Genomic DNA, 15,088 nt, shown 5'->3' on the forward strand with positions numbered 1-15,088 from the left:
ATTTTTACGCATTCCTATATCGGTCCTACACAACAAAGGTGTCATATTTTAACCATTTGTTTTATAACATAAATCTTTTCGGCCATTTTATATTCTCCCAAAGAGAAAATAAAGATTTTTATTAATAAAACATATTAAGAAATATTTCCAGAACAATTTTATTAAGAATTTTTACAAATTTCTTGTTTTTTAAAATTCTCATACAAATTTAAGCCTAAAAGTTTTCGTTTTAGTTTCAGTTTAATTAAAAAAATACTCAAACATGTTCGGAGAAAGTGAGATTTAGTTCTTTGTGACATTACACCATTTTAGATATATCGTGGCCATCTTAAAACGGCATTCCCTTAAACGGGGAAGCTTATGAATGACCAGAACATATTCAATCACAAAACATTTACGAAGTCGAAACAACAGTTCTCATTTTGGTGTCATTCTGTGTCGGTGAAGAGAAATTCTAGCCCTGTTTCTATTGTTAAAATGAAATTGGGGAGAGAAAAAAAAAAGAAATCCAAGAACATTCCCTGACACAAATCTACAACACAGTAACCTCCGTTGTTCTATAAATATTATCTGTTTCCTGTACCATTGCCAACCCATCTCTGTCTTTGTTTAAGTACACATTCTTCTAGAGAAAGTCCGTACATTTTAGTTTAGCATGAAATGCACGTAATATGTTTTGACATACATGCGTGGATGTATGTCAAAACATGCGTCAAAAACATTCAGCTCAAAAGTGCATGTAGTATATTTTGACATCGTCAATATGTATTATCAAAATGATGAAAAGATATTCAAAAATAAAGTTGCAATTTAACAGAGTCGGAATAAAAAAATAAAACACAATTGTCTTTATTGTACTCGTGATGCGATAACGTTATACTCCACCAAAGAACATGATGAGATTACATAATCAAGTGAAGTTGAAAAAAAAATACACACTACATGAACAAGTCATTTAAAAGAATAGTATTGATACATTTAGAGCAGGACAAATAATCAAACCATGGCTTATAGTAAAATGCTCATCCTCTCATTACATGTGTGAATAAGTATTGTGACTGCTGATCTAAACAGTTCAGATTTGGTTTCTTTGCTCATCACTTTTTTTTTTTTTCATTTTTCTCCTTTAAATGTATTTCTCCCAATGGTCGAAATATTTAAAATCTGACACTGAAGTTACGGTAGTCAAAACCGTCAATTATTTGCCAGTTTCGGAAATCACAATGATCAATTTTAGCTCCAGGACTTCCTTGTAACCTTAACCATAATGCCCTGTGGAGGAAAAAAAGAAACATTGATGATATAATAAATTATTAATCATATTTGTAAGTTGATTTCTGAGTATCGGAATTAAAATAACTTAAAAACCAAAAAAAATGTGAGGATTAGAAAGAATATATTAATAACATTGTCCAGGACTTTGTTGCACAGGAGGAACGTCATCCACGAATTTGTTGATCAAGAGGAACCTCATCCCATATGGATGAGGTTCCTCTTGATCACTACAAACTATGCAAGCAGTCATTAGCGTTCCATCCTCTTATCGATGAACATTATTCTGTATCCGTATTAAGCCCCAAGCATAGTTTTACAGCGTCCAGTTCAAAAATTGTCCTCTTACCTCGAAGAGCGTTCCGTCAATTAATTAATGTTTATTATTATTTTTATTTTTTACAGAACTACGAGATTATTTAACAGAGCTATGAGCACGGACAAGATTTGTCGATGTTATACATTTTATTTTCCTTCCTCGTAGTAATTTAGATGATGCACCATTTAAGCAATTAAAAACAATACAAATCCAACCCTAGCTTTAGTTAATTTAAACAAGCTGAGTAGCAAAACATCGGCAATAAAGTAACAAGACTGATTTTATTAAGGAGCGAGTGGCATGGTAATGAATATTGGCGCATGTTCTTGCATGTTCGTTCGAATGCTATAGTAGTAATATATTTATTTATTTATTTATTTATTATCTTTAGCAGTGAATTTTCAAATCTTCAATATTTTGGGGGAATTGGGACTCAACTCTATTTTGGGACTTTATCCGCACTTAAAAGTATTCGTTATAATAATAAGTGACAAATACTTTTCGATTTTTAAGCATATTTAAATTCGGAGACTGTGATCCGGGTTCCACGTTCCTCTGAATAATAATAATAATAATAATAATAATAATAATAATAATAATAATAATAATAATAATAATAATAATAATAATAATAATAATAATAATAATAATAATAATAATAATTAAAGGATACAGAATGGTTCCAAAAATCAGTAAAATATCAATTTGTTCGTGTTTATGGAGAATTTATAATATCTTCACCTAGTGTTTCTGAATGAATAGAAACATTTCCTGGTCTTCCACTATCATTGTGATTTGAGTTTAGTTATTAAGGAACTACATGTTAATAAGAAGACAGCAAGATTCATTTATTATGGAAATTTGTAGCCTATATTGTCTACACATTTTAAATGTGAACAACATTTTAATACAACACGATGAGATAAACGGATGCCAAGATTTTCAAAAGTTTTGACGCCCTTTTTAGTAAGGATTACGGAGAATTAAAAACAAACAAAAAAAATGTTTTTGAGGATTTTGAAGAAAATAGTAAGCAATGAAATATTTCTGTTTCTTTTTATTTTTGTGCACTAAAATTCTTTTAGTTTAATTACCAGCCATTATAGGACAACTTTTTTTTTAAACACCCAAAAAGCTCATCACAGGTTCTACCATATGGCATTGTATATTCTCCACTTGTAATTGAAAGTTGTCTCAGAGTGTGACACGGGTTGCAGACTGTGTCAGAAGAAAGATCAATGTGTCCACTGTCTGTCAGTTTATAATCCTCTATGGGCAAACCATATAACCTGATAAGATGCTGGCGTGCCCGCTTTGAAATCAACACTCACCCACAAAGCATTATGTATAAATTAATAGCTCTCACCACTGCTATATACACATTCCAAGAATTAGTTCGGTTGCAATTGTCAGAATTAGCAATTTGCGGCAATGGTCCCACTATTTTATCATCATCATCCTAACAGTAGTAAGCCTAGTGGCCTGTTATGGTTTCAAACCACATTTTGTTTGGTCTTCCTGTCAGTTCCTCTAGAGATGTATCGAAGAACCTATGGAGGTATATGTTTGCATGCTGTAACCACTTTTGTCTATATTGCTGGATATACTGGATTATCATCATCATCATCATTCTCCCCATCCATCTAAGGCGACTTCAGTCTATCATGAACAATAGCTTTCTATTCCAATCTAACTAGACCCAAGTTATTTAAATTTCTGGAAGAGTTCTGTCCACTTATACTCTTGATGTTTTCTATCTATTCTAGGTCTCATCGGCAGTATTTTTCATTCTACTCTTGGGGAATTTTAGGAAAATTTTGGTAGGCATTCTGTACACATGTTCATACCAATGAAACAACTGTTTTTCTTCGAGTCTTGTTATTATTGAAATATGGAACTATAATTCGTTTCAGATCTCCTGATTGGTTTTCATTTCATTGCATGCTGTTTTATTTATTTTCCCCAAACACTTAATTTCAAAGCCTGTCAACTTTGTTCTTCCTTATGTTTGATAACCCAATTCTCTGCACCATAAAGAACTTTGGGATCCAGTAACGTTCATATCCCGCAGTTCTCATAAATCACTTCAAACGATGTATAAGCCGTTGTTTTCATCCTCGTTTCTGATGTCCTAGGATTCACTCCCATAAATGACTATTATTGATCTTGCTAATGTCTGTATGCTGGTATATTCTGGTATGTTTATATGATCTCGCTGGATTAAAAACGTAATTGTTCTAAATTGTTAGAACGATTAAAAACTTAATTGTCATTAATGCCACCTTTTAACTCGGACCATAACCAAAATATTTAATTTACTTTGAAACTGAAGTCCCGATCCTTAAAATACCACAATTTTGGTTTTTACAGTTAATACTCCATATTGAATTTTTCAGCAACAAGATTTAAATGGTGCACAGAATACTGCAATTCATCTTCATTATTGGCCAAGAGTACTTGGTCATCATACAACAGTGTATCAAGATGGTTATCACTTCCTAATGGAATATTTCCATGAGTCAGTGGAATAGCAGTGATGAAGAGTAGACTTGAAAGCTATGATTTATTGATTTCCAATTTGATATTTCAATTTCCAATTTGACTGCTATGAAGTTATACCCATGAAGTTTCAGATTGTTTCTATTATTTGGTTTGGGGTTTCATCATCAGTGAATTTTTTTTTCTTTGCATTTAGTAATTTGAAAGAAAAGTAACTGTGTGCGCAGGATCTGCTCTTGAAATCCATTTTGTTCTTAACCTTCCTTATTACTTTTTATTTTATATTACAATTTTCGATTATATTTTGTAACCGCTATTGAGAAGACTTAATCCACAATAATTTTAACAGACTATACGGTTGCTTTTATATATATAGAAACTGGAGTAACTATGGCCTTCTGCCAGAATGTTCTCCATTCCATATGATTCAGGAAATACGTAAGTCTTGATTTTCTTACATCGGGATATTTGAACAATTCCATGTCAATACCGTAGTATGTGACCATAAATCCTAAACATACTATAGCCATGTATTTCATCAGTCACATTGATTCTTACATTATCTTTCTAAGTCTTGACTCTCTTGTTAAATATCTCTAAATAAGTAAAGAAATCGTTCCACCTTTCTTTGTCTTTTCTCACTTTTCTATCTCTCAGCTTGGCTTTATTTCTGTTATATTTGATATTATCTTCAATCGATCTATCAAATACTTCCCGAAAGCCTTTTTCTTATCTTGTATCATCTCAGAGATATCCTCGTCCGGCTGTGTAAGACCTCTTTTACGATGCTGTCTCTTATTCCCCCCCCCCCCAGCTTTCAAATGCTGATAAAAACTGTTTTAATATAATGATATATTTAACAATTTTGCTTCTACTTTTTCGGCCGATAAAATGATCTGTGTATCTTCTGATACTTTTTTCACGAAAAAGATACTTTGTATTTGGATCTTTTAGGAGACTGACATCGAAGCAATCCCTTTCTTTAGTTTATGCTTTCATTATTCTCAACCATCATGGAAAAAAAATCGAAGTGGTAATACTAATAGGAAGAGGTTAGTTTTCAATTCAAAGCTTCTAAAATCCTTGTGTCGAGAACAAATTTTGCTAATTTATTATTTACTCTTAAATAGTCTATTACTGATCTGTCCTCTTGCCATCCAAGTATATTTATGATAATCTTTGTGTGGAATAAAATTTGTTTGTAAAGTTAAAATGATTATAAACTGCAAATTTCCCTTCTCCCAAGTCAATTAAATGTCTACTCGTCATGAATACTGACGAGAATTAATGTTACTGTTGCCAATTTAGAATGCAAGTCTCCAATCATCACTAGATAGACTTATTTACTTTGTTTCATTATTTCTTGCAGGAGGAAATAACATCTTTAATTACTTTCTGCATCATCCCTGTGCAAATATACCAGTGACAGTCAGATACTGTCATTATAATTTAATCCTGATGTTGTACAACTTTATATATATGTACAACTATATATATATATATTAATGCTGTTGAATTTCGTGAAGTTTTGTGAGTAGTCCTGTCGTTCTTTTAAGTATTTAAGACTTGATCAAAGATTTTACGAAAATGCTTCCACAAATCACCACAAAGCAACAATTAATTCTTAATAAATCTCCAATATCTATTTGAATCATTGAAGAATAATTATCAACTGAAATCATTCTGGGATTAGAAAAACAAGGATACTGCTACACGTAAAAATGAACAAATATTTACATAGATGAAATATTTCTCATTCAGTAGCGTATGTAACCATGCTATCTTAAGACCTGTTTGTATAAGATATTCTCATATTAGAATTTCCGGTTACGTTTTGACGATTCAGTTGCCAAAGTCAACAAATAAAACCCAAGTGATCACCGAAAAAGATACGTTTCAAAACTGACGAAATATATATATATATAGAAACTTTGGAGACAGATCTAGAGTGGATTTCCAAGTCTTTGCTTCCTTTAAATGTATTTGTCGATGCGAAGAGAATTTGTTTACTGAAGTCTGGTTATCTTATCTCTGCACGACTGTATAGCGTTTAAGGAAGCTAAATACATCTGTGAATTGATGGTACCATGTTCTCCAGTGGTGTGCGGGGAGGATATGACTATTTATCATGCTGCCAAAATAAGTTTAAAGACACGTGTGGATACTCACATTTCGTCAACTCGTTCCTTTTCCCCTTGTAACTGTCCAAGAATCGTTCCCCATCGTGAAAGACGTATCCATCCCCGTAATCCCAAGTGACTGCACATGTCACGGGCATACTGAAAGAAAAGATAACTTCTGCAATCAATTACAGAAACTATCACTTATCAACTAACTCTCAAAATATATGAAAATCTTAGTTTTCTTCAATGAAACTGAAATCTTGAATTACAAGACGATAACTTGTTTATTTATTTATTCACTGTTATTAAAAGATTAGTCTAAGAACTCCAGGGAGTAGCCCGTAACAACAACAACAACAACAATAATAATAATTAATGCTGCAAATTATTTCAATGTTTGTTGTTATCGAAGTATGTCACTATTTTATTGATAGTATGACTTATTAATAAAATCTTTAAATATGAACTAAAATTTACTACGTGTAAGTGTCGCTTAGCGTTGCCAGCTTTTGTTAAATCGATAAAAGAATGTGGAATGTTCTTCTAGAAGGACTAAGGCAACGCTTTTTTTTTTTTCTTTTTTCCCCTCGACAAATATGCCGGAAGAACATTGCTTTCGCTTACAAAGTAATTCCTTGAACAGCTGCGTCCTCTATTAGTGGGACTTAAAAAAGAAAACTACAAGACAGGAACTAAACATTCTCATATTAAAACTAGATTTATTAAATTAAACTGAAGTTCACAATTAAAATACTTTTGGCAATTATAGCATAGTCATGTTACTAGATAAAGGATGTTGACGTAGCGAAGAGGGCGCAACGGAAGTTCCAGACGCCACCTGGGGAACACACTTTTTTCTTTTTAAATTATGCGCTTTCTATGCATTGATTTGCTGCTGTATGAACAAACTTAAATCGTCTTAAGAAATAAGTTAAAGTGTTTTAATTTAAAGAAATACTATATTTGAGGCTAGCCTAATTAATAACTATTTTGATTCTTAATGTAAATAAATACTGGTTGCCACCACTAGAGAACAAGGATACTAGAAGATATATCACCAACGAGTATTTGTTTAGTGTTAGCAGGAACATTTAAAATAAGAAAAAAGCCTATTTTAACATAAAGAAATCAGATTATTTACTAGAGTAATTATTTTGTTTTAAAGAGAAAATATTAATGAGATTTAAATCTCAATATATTACAAGAAACGCATATACAAACAGCATACTTCAACGTAAGTAGAGAAATAAAATATTACCTACCTTCGTGAAATGAACACCTGAAAAGAAAAAAATATATATTGGTAGAGTATACTATATGAGTATGTTTTAAACATATAGTTATATATTTCTTTTGTTACTGCCAACTAAATATAGTATGATTGTAATGAAAACTTAAGTAACATTAGATAAATATAAACGTCCATCCATTCATTCACTCAAAGAATTATAGCTTTCCAAAAATGGCTGCTGACGATGAGAGATATTAATGGTTTTGCACGGAATAGCTGTGTCTAAGAGAACGAGGATAATAAATGAAGGCCTACTGCTTGGAAGAAATATTTAAGTGGTTTACAGATGATGCAAAAATGAAAGTAATCGTTAGAAGCAAGTAATATGGTGGCTTTAGATCTCAGTTTGTATAGACTGTTAATGTGAGAAGAAGAAGAAATTGAAATACAGTAGATACGTTCAAATTAAATAAATTAAATATGTTGCATTTTAGAACTCTGAAAACCTGTATATTCTGGTAGAGCTATGCTGCAGATAGTTGAAGAAGCAAGTATCTTCAAACTCTAATAAGCATGATACTTATCTCACACTAGTTGACGAAATTCATCGATCGTCTTAAGACTTTTCATAAACAGCCGTGTTATAAGATTCCAATCCCTGATAATGAATTCAGAGTACTACTAAAGTAGAAATTCCGGAGATATATTGCATAAGCAGCAAAAACTAGAAAGGATTGTTACAGCTTGTTGAATTTATGCAGTTAAAAGTACGCTACAAAGAAGTAGAGATATTTTTTCATTGTATGAGACTTTGATAAGATCTGGGTGGCCAAGAGAATCGAGTTGCTGCTTTTCAACCTTCAGAGAGTTGAATTTGAATCGCATGCATGGTATGGCTGTTTATGGATAGTTGAGAGAAGAATTTCACCGACCAGTGCCGGACGTCTATCCTGCTTATTAAAGGTTTTGAAGTGGCTTTTAAAAAGTATCTTTCCGGTTTATTTAGAAGAGGTCCCAGTGGAACCCAGAATGGTTCCACTACTTGTAGGGCTAATGTGCACAGATCAGGCTGATCAGCATCTGGTATCAGAAATTTTGGAGACAAGAAATCTCGGGAAATTCAAATACGAATAACATAAATGAACCATGACTATAGCATCTAGGTTATGAGATGAGATTGAGGGAGTTTAATTTACGGAGTGTTGTAAATAAATCTTTAATAACCATTAAAAAATGTTTATTCGTGTTTTTTAATGAGCAACCAAAACTGTTATGGTCTTCCTGAAAGAAATGGCATAAAAAGCAATGGAAGTTGACTAGGAGTTTCTTGTCTTTGTATTTCATATACTCGTATCATTTAAATTCACAGATGATGGGAGACACCAATGCTTATATATGGCAATGCGAACATACTTTTGAAATTAGAAGAAAAATAAATAATTGGATTTGTGTGTAACAACGTTTTTTTGCTAATATGGATAATTATAGCTATTGTATGTTCTTGGTCACAAAATTACACATTTTCTAACTTCTTCCCTTCAAGTGCCATATTCAAAAGGAATATGCAGTTAAAAGTACGAATGCACACACACACACACACACACACACACACACACACTTAAAACTGTATGTTGCAATGTCATTTAGCACCCTGGCTGTAGATTTTATTAAAATCCGTTGAATATGTATACACTATAGTGACGTAGTCGGAAGAAAGCACATTCTTATTTTCTGAATCTAAGTTGGCCAATCTTAGACGAAGCAGCAAGGTTTTATTTCAGCCAAGAAACAGTGGTTTGCTTCCATTTAAATAGTTTTGAGAAATGCAATTAACAGCCATAATACAGTGTGTAGATTACTAATATAATGGGGTCATCCACGAAGCGAAAAAAATTAATGTGAGGCTGCCTTAGTATTAATTTCGTTACAACAGATAGATCATAATAGATGGACAGGCGTAGAGAGACAAAAAAAAAACACGCATAGAATAACTAATCTTATGCTTTTATACTTTCATAACGAATTTTGATAATTATTCTCTCCTACACATGCAAACACCATATTTATCGAAATTTATTCCTTTTCAAAAATCTGATATGAAATCATGTACAAAGAATGTCGAACTCAGATGGACTTCGATCGTTGAATGAACTGCATGATATATAACTGAAAAAAAAGAAAGAATAATATAAACAATGACATGCAGTTTTATTAAAATATGCTAATTATTGGATATGTGGTTTTAGCACTGTTTAAAATTAATTCTCTCAATGAGTAACCTGTTAGTCATAATAGTTGATCCTAGGATTTACGAACAGTCTTCATGTTGAAATGGATGGCGAGGACGTCATTAATGGGAATCGAACCCAGGTATTTCTGACCTTCGTCTATACTGGCTGAGCTATGGAGCCTCTATAGTGTCTATGTTCCACGATAATTACGTATAGTATAATATGTGGCTAGCCAGTTGCTAGATGTTAATACAGCTTTGTTGGATTTAAATTGCATATAGCAAGAAATAATCAATCCTCTCTCCCTGCACACGCACAGCTTGCCACTTAATAAACAAGAACTGGCAAGCCTCTCCTTACAAGGCGAAGTCACGAACTGACAATAATAACGGCAACTGAAGTAAATTAAATATAATTTATTTAAATTCATTTACTTTTTTTAAATCATTTTTTTTTATTTTAATGATTTCATAAACCATGGCATCATTGAATGAGACTTACACTTCATGAGAATTTCTTTCAGACTACACTAGCGTCCATCCTCTTCATGATCCTTGGATAATTCTCAGTCAGCGATGCCATGCAGACAACATTCGCGTTTTGAAAAGAAAATTATTCAGATAAATAAAATAAAAAAAAATACTCAGGTATGAGAGAATGAATATTTACTTTTTTTTATAGTAATTTCAAAATGAATGCTATAAAAAAAAAATAAAAATGTACGTCCCATAACACTTGCAGGAACATGCATTGCGTGCATAAATAAATAAATAGAAACTACATCTATGTAAATATTGGTATTGTAGTTTAAAATCGCCTCCTAGATAGGAAATATTAATAAGTTGAATTTGAGCAACACCCACTTGCTGGTCGTTAGGATAAGGAATTCTTATTCAGAGCTAGCCAAAAAATTTCATTTCTTGGCTTACTTTCGCTATTAGTGGAAGCAATATTCTGCATTCCATCCTACGTAAACCGCCTATTTGTAACTAGAGAGAGAGAGAGAGAGAGAGAGAGAGAGAGAGAGAGAGAAATTTTGTATAATTTCCCAAAGGAGAAGTTATTATGCATATTATGCAATTATACCCACGCTACCAGCCAAGGCATCTATAGACGTCAAGGCTATCATGGATGCGAAGTGTAATACCATTGATACCATTGATATTACATTGTAATATATGATGGATACGAAGCGTATGAGGATGCGTATTTGATCCATAATGGCCGGTAAGGTGGATGCTATCCTTTTCAAATTACTGATGACAAAAACAACATAAGTGTTACAGATCTTTCTGCTAATGCAATGGTTATTTATTAATAGTATAGATATTAAAATTCCACAATAGTTTTATAACCAAATAAAGTGAAACTTGAAAAGTCTCGAAATGATCCTTTATTACTTACTTATTTATTATTTAAAAGTTGATAAATGTCGTTGAATGAACTTAAAAAACAAGAAGATCAAAATGTGAATTTCAACATGGCTATTGTGCATTAAATCTATATGGTATTTCTTTAGTATATTTACTAGAAGACATAGACTTATGCTAGAGAATACTTACTTTTTAATTTAACATGCTTATTAATAAGAATCTATATCTGCAAAATCAACCGAAGAAAATAGTAAGAGTAATAATGTAGAAAAAAATGAATGACGAATTGAAAGTAATAGACTTTTAAATAGCAACAGACCTTAAATGGTTTATTATTGATTCATTTTGCTTCGTGAACTAAACACTGAAACAACTCTTTCACGTAATTTTTTTCCGAAATGCTTTTTAAGTGTTGGTAACGTGCCAATATTTTTACAACTTCTCCAAGGTATTTTTAAATGGCATGACGTAGTCCAGATGTTCTTGAACCACATCAGTGGAAGTATGCAAGTCCAAAGACAAGCTAGATAACAGTTATATAATAACCACCCACAACTATATTTATCACCGGATAGCTTGTCATTCCACAATTGACTTGATCTAATTCAAACGCATATTTTAAGTATGCTAAGAGAGAAAAATATTAGATGCCATAATTAGAAATAAGTCATATTTAAAATCTAAATTCAAGAAAGGGGTTATATTATGTGTGTGAACAAATGAAAATGCACTAAATATATCGGTCTTAAATCCATTAACTTAATAAGAGTACTTGATGTTCAGTAAATAGAGCATGTCAAACACTAGTTTAGAACTGGCAAAGCATCAAACAGATAACTCTGGAAGCTGAAATAAGTCGTGGACATGATAATTGATCATCCTCTAGAATAATGTATTTCAAGTCACAGAGGCGCGACCGTGTTTTGAGTGATTATTGGTATAATACGATCAGTGCTAACTTTTACACTTGAGTGGTGTAAACTTCTAAGAATATGAAGCTGTGAATTGCCATTTATAAACTTAAAACTATTTTATTTTGTAGAAATAAAAATTAGTTTTTAAAGCATTTTTTTTTTTTGATGTTAATCTAATATTCGGATATGCAAAATGTTAATTATTCAAATAATTATAAATATTTGGAAAATACAATTACTTAATTTGAATGAAACAGAATTTTTTTAAATCTATTTCTTCTGCAAATATAATTTTAGAAAATTATAAAAATTGGGAAATATGGTCATCGTTCAATATACTGTATATTTGAAATTAGACATTTGATTTTATTTTCTGAATATTATATTTACATGATATTAGAACTAAAATTGATCTTAGAAGTCACCCAGAAGACTTAAATGTACTCTATTTTGGGATTTGCTAATTACAGTAAACAAAGTCGTCAGGCAAACGGAGGTTTTATTTATTTTTTTATTATTTTTTTTTTGTGAATATAACTGTATATTGCACGTTGTTTTTTTACCATCGTTTTTATAAGAATTTTTAGATACAACTAATTTTAGCGTGAATGTTAGGCCTAACATGCTAAGGTATTTTATTATTATTTTTTAAAATGTATGCTGTATTGACTAGCGTTTACGTCCAACGATGAGTCTTATGACGTCATGGAGATCGAGAAAATAATAATAATAATATTGATAATATAAGAATTTCTAACTTACTATTCAGTTCTATTTTCTATAGGTTAATTTTTAAAGAAAATCTCATTTACATGTTAAGTTTCGACTAGAGCTGCAAACTGGGACGAAAGGACTGACTGTAAATAATTTGAAAATTCTAAATCTATCTTAAAATTATCGCATTCCAACTTTAAACATTTCTAAGACTGAATTAAATGTCGGATGACTTACCGTGAATATTTCCAAATACTTCAAAATCCACCTGTATTAATAAAGGACCAGAATGGCTAGGAGACATCATTAACACCGTATTTCCCCTTTCTTTTCACAATCACACTGGCTTTCTAGTGACGGCACAACCTTCCTTACGTCGCCAACCACACACACACACACACACACTCACTAACACGCTAAAAATATTTCTCTGTGGCTCTTTGCTGTAATGCTTCCTCAGCGTTTGCGATGCAAGGAATGGGAACATCTGAGGCAAGTGGAGGTCAGAAAAAAATTAGTAGTGCTTCTTCCTTACAATTTCCAGAATCAGCTGGTTTGTTAGATAACTTGAGGAGGCGAACAGATGGTGAGCAGTTTCTGAAATCAAAGTAATGTGTTTCTATATTAAGGAATGACAAGTGTTGTTAAAATATTATAGCTTCCTGGAAATTCAATGTTTTTGCATTTTAATTCGATACCATGTATTCAACTATAAGTAGAGGTGAAGGAAGTTGGTTTTGTAAAAGTTCTAAAATTAAGTTGTGGAAACATTAAATTGGCACCAGCTAATTTAAAGAAATTAAAAAAAGTTCAAGATTTTGTTACAGAGCATAATCCTCTGTTTTATTACAGCAAATGTGTCTAAATCTCCGAAACATTTGCCTCTTGACTATAGTAATAGATTCGTTTTCAATGTATTACTTTATATCTCAATCATATAGTATTTTAATAAAAAAAAATCGATATTTTTTCTAAACCATGTGAGTTGATGTTGTATGAAGTAGATTTCATAAGCTAAAAATACGATGGTGATATTAACTTAACTTTCATTTGGTATAGATTAATGTTTTAAACAGTAATGGTGATATTAATTTGGATCTGATGAGGTATTTTTGCTGAATCTTTCGTTATGAAAATTGTAGATGAAGAATTCCCTGAAGGAATGAAGGAAATGAAATTATGGAAAGGAAATTTTTCAATCATAATAAAGTGGATGCAATTCTGTATATGAAATCGTAATTTTTCAATGCAACTTCTCCATACAGAAAAATCGAGTCAAATGTAGTTTAACGCTCCAGCAACCTTTATAAAGGTTGCTGAGGGTCCGAAGGAAAAAACTTTTCCTTCCGGACGCTCAGGTTTTCCTCCTGCAAAAGGGATACATCAGGTAGACTCATTGACATGGAAATATGTAAAACTGTCCTATCATTATCAAAATTAAATTTATTAAAAAATGCTTCACGGTAAAAGCCAATGGGACTAATACGTAAGATGCTACGAGATAAGATTATACTGAATCATACCAATATATAAAACTGCAGAGATTCTTTATAATCATTTTTCAGAAAAAATAGGAACACAGAAGTTGGAACTAATAAGTTATGATATGCGACAATTGTAAAAATTCACTTACCAAGATGATTCAAGTTAAAGTTAGTGTTGTGGCAGTGCACTATTGTACTTAAATTTATAGGATCTCTTGCCGGTATTGTGTAATAACACATACCGATCCTCTTCAATTCCCTGCGCATAGTTCGGTGAGATATGGGTCAGGAACAGACTTCATCAATGCTTCGGTCAATTGCTGCACACAGGAAGCTCTGTTTTTCAGTACAAGCCTTCTCAAACGACAACGATATCCTTTTTACCACAGTTATGCCCCTCAGACAAGTAATGTGGGTAATTTTTCCACTGATTATCACCCTGGATGTCTCACCTTTTTAGAAACAAGTCAGCACTGCTGTTTTCAAAATCATGGCTCCAACCACACCGACACCCATAATGTCCTTTATCGAACTCTGAAAGATCCTGTTTTTACCATTGTGATCAACACAATTGACGATTACTGACCAAATCATTTTTAAACAGTTGTCGGTACACATGATCAAGTATTTTGCATATACGCTGGGTAAGTGACGTTTACGTACATCTGCACGAAGGTTTCTAATTCAGTGGCCGATACATGTAGTTTACATTTGATATTTAAAAAAATTAGTTATTGTTAGTATATTAGTGTAAGGGAATCAGCTTACTGTTTTACGGTTAAGGTCATCTGCATTGTTATGCTCTGTATGACAAAGGACCTAGTTGAGAAGCAACCTAGAGATAAGCAAAACGGATTCACAAAAGGAAATTCTACGTAGACCAAAGATTTTCGCCGAGTTAGATCCTCCAGAAATATTCAGAATTTTA

The 15,088-nt window shown here is 32.1% G+C and overlaps 1 protein-coding gene across 1 annotated transcript; it reads right to left on the bottom strand.

The window, feature by feature from the left end:
• Positions 1-825: 825 nt before the first annotated feature.
• LOC150102295 (acylphosphatase-2-like) lies at positions 826-13,102 on the bottom strand. The gene is made up of 4 exons (XM_090399323.1): positions 12,914-13,102; positions 7,476-7,492; positions 6,260-6,369; positions 826-1,272 (listed from the first exon to the last, which is right to left on the bottom strand). Exons 1-4 carry the CDS (start codon positions 12,981-12,983, stop codon positions 1,158-1,160), a joined length of 312 nt encoding a protein of 103 aa, XP_090255449.1. The 5' UTR covers positions 12,984-13,102; the 3' UTR covers positions 826-1,157.
• Positions 13,103-15,088: the final 1,986 nt, after the last annotated feature.

This window comes from Typopeltis vanoorti, chromosome 10, assembly GCF_054136105.1.
Source record: "Typopeltis vanoorti isolate ZY-2024b chromosome 10, IOZ_Tvanoo_1.0, whole genome shotgun sequence".
NCBI classification, from domain to species: domain Eukaryota; kingdom Metazoa; phylum Arthropoda; class Arachnida; order Uropygi; family Thelyphonidae; genus Typopeltis; species Typopeltis vanoorti.